The 1,679-nt window shown below is 43.4% G+C and overlaps 1 protein-coding gene across 1 annotated transcript; it reads right to left on the bottom strand.

Moving 5' to 3' along the window:
- Positions 1-112: 112 nt before the first annotated feature.
- Positions 113-1,399, bottom strand: LOC105367091 (solute carrier family 22 member 16-like; the record flags this gene model as incomplete). The annotated part of the gene is made up of 3 exons (XM_011505719.1): positions 113-252; positions 341-546; positions 1,116-1,399. Coding segments are annotated over 3 exons (630 nt in total), but the record flags the coding sequence as incomplete, so codon positions are not given.
- Between the last annotated feature and the right edge of the window lie 280 nt (positions 1,400-1,679).

Raw genomic sequence — 1,679 nt, 5'->3', positions numbered from 1 at the left:
TGTTATTATTGTTATTATTGTTATTATTGTTATTATTGTTATTTTGTTTTCATTAAACCGCGAAAGCGAAATGGCGCACGAATTCAATTATAGTAATGAGAAGGAAGCAAACGATCCGCTAAACTGTCGTCGGCCGGCTTAGGGTCATCAATCGAGATTCTTTGATCAGAGCTGCGCTCATAATCGTCCTCGGGTCGCTTCTCATTCAGTCTTCGCTGCAGTGAGTCGCGCTCGGTGTCGGTGCTAGCAGGTCTGATGGGTCGCAGAGAGACGTAGAGATGGTTATCGAGAGCAGGCGCACACTTGGGTCCAGGAGACGGATCCCCGGCTATCGGCTAGCTCTTCCTCGACGCTGTCGGCTAACGGTCTGTCGCGCGTCTCCGGTAAGACGAGGCACGCGAGTGCGGCCCCGAGAACCAAGACCCCGCATAAGGTGCTAGGGCCCCACCAGGCCAGCGTCACGAGGTTGTCGACGCTGAAAGGTGCGACGATACTGCCTACGTGGGCCATCGCCGCGCTCGTCCCCAAGGCTGAACTCCGGGCGATCTGAGACACGCAACCGATTGCATTATTCGTTAAAATTATTGCATTATTAGAGAATTTTCTCTTGTCAATTTTGTTGTCAAGCGCCTCTTAAGTGGTCGTATTTAGCAGCGTAAATCAATGCTACTTACAATGTTTAATCGTTAAGTTAAATTCAAATTGTGAAATAACGCGCGCGATAAATCTAGCTGTCGCGGCTATGCAAATAAATTTCGTTGTAATAATCTTTATTACCAATGTTATACGTAATAAATATATTTTATCGACAATTCAATAGCGACAGGTTATGAGTATTTCTGGGTATTACGACAAATATTGATGAAGAAAATATTCAACCAAGTATTCAGTGATAAAATGTAGTTTTGGAAATAGTTCGTTGTAACACGTTCGCCTTAGTTAAACAATCTTCGCTTCGATAATCTATAACCGAGCGCTCGATATTTAAAATAACTTGTTAAAGCGCAATGCTCGGAGGGCCGTATTATAAATGTGTAGCGCGTAACGAGATATTAGCGTGCTATCTCCGTTGCAGGCTCGAGTGATAAAGCTGAGTGGATAATGTTGACGTGTACCGTTGGGAAGAGTTCCGAGGCGTAGAGGATCATAATTCCATAAGCGGCTGACAATGAGAATCGACTAATGAGATTGACCGAGACGATGGCCACTGTCTGGGATCTTGGCAGGGCAAGTATGACGATGAGCAGCAGACCGGAAGTGCCGAAGAGAATCGAGCTGGCCTGCCTTCGTCCCATTACCATCAATACCGGGGTTGGTAGCAGGTACGCCGGTATTTCCGTAACCCCCAGCAGCAGAGCGTAAAGGTAGTAATTTACGGATACAGCGTCGACGTTAAGTGCTGTGACGTGAAAGAAACGACATTAATAATAAGGTGCGAATGTATGAGGTTTGCCAGTGGAAAAGCCGAGAGCGTCCTTTGGCTAATCCACTAAATGATTTTAATGGATTTAATTAAAGTTCGATTATCCTTTCGATTGTGGCGAGTGCTAGTAGATAAGCGTGCACGAGATTTAAGATGTTAATCATGATTTTGTTAATAGTAAATATGTTAGCGTTAAAAAGACATTAAAAAAAAATATTTATTTATTTATTATTATTATTATTTATTTTATTTTTTT

This window comes from Ceratosolen solmsi, unplaced genomic scaffold (assembly GCF_000503995.2).
Source record: "Ceratosolen solmsi marchali unplaced genomic scaffold, CerSol_1.0 C3494002, whole genome shotgun sequence".
NCBI lineage: Eukaryota > Metazoa > Arthropoda > Insecta > Hymenoptera > Agaonidae > Ceratosolen > Ceratosolen solmsi.
The sequence above is the reverse complement of the archived record's forward strand: the minus strand, read 5'-3'. Positions and strand labels throughout refer to the sequence as shown.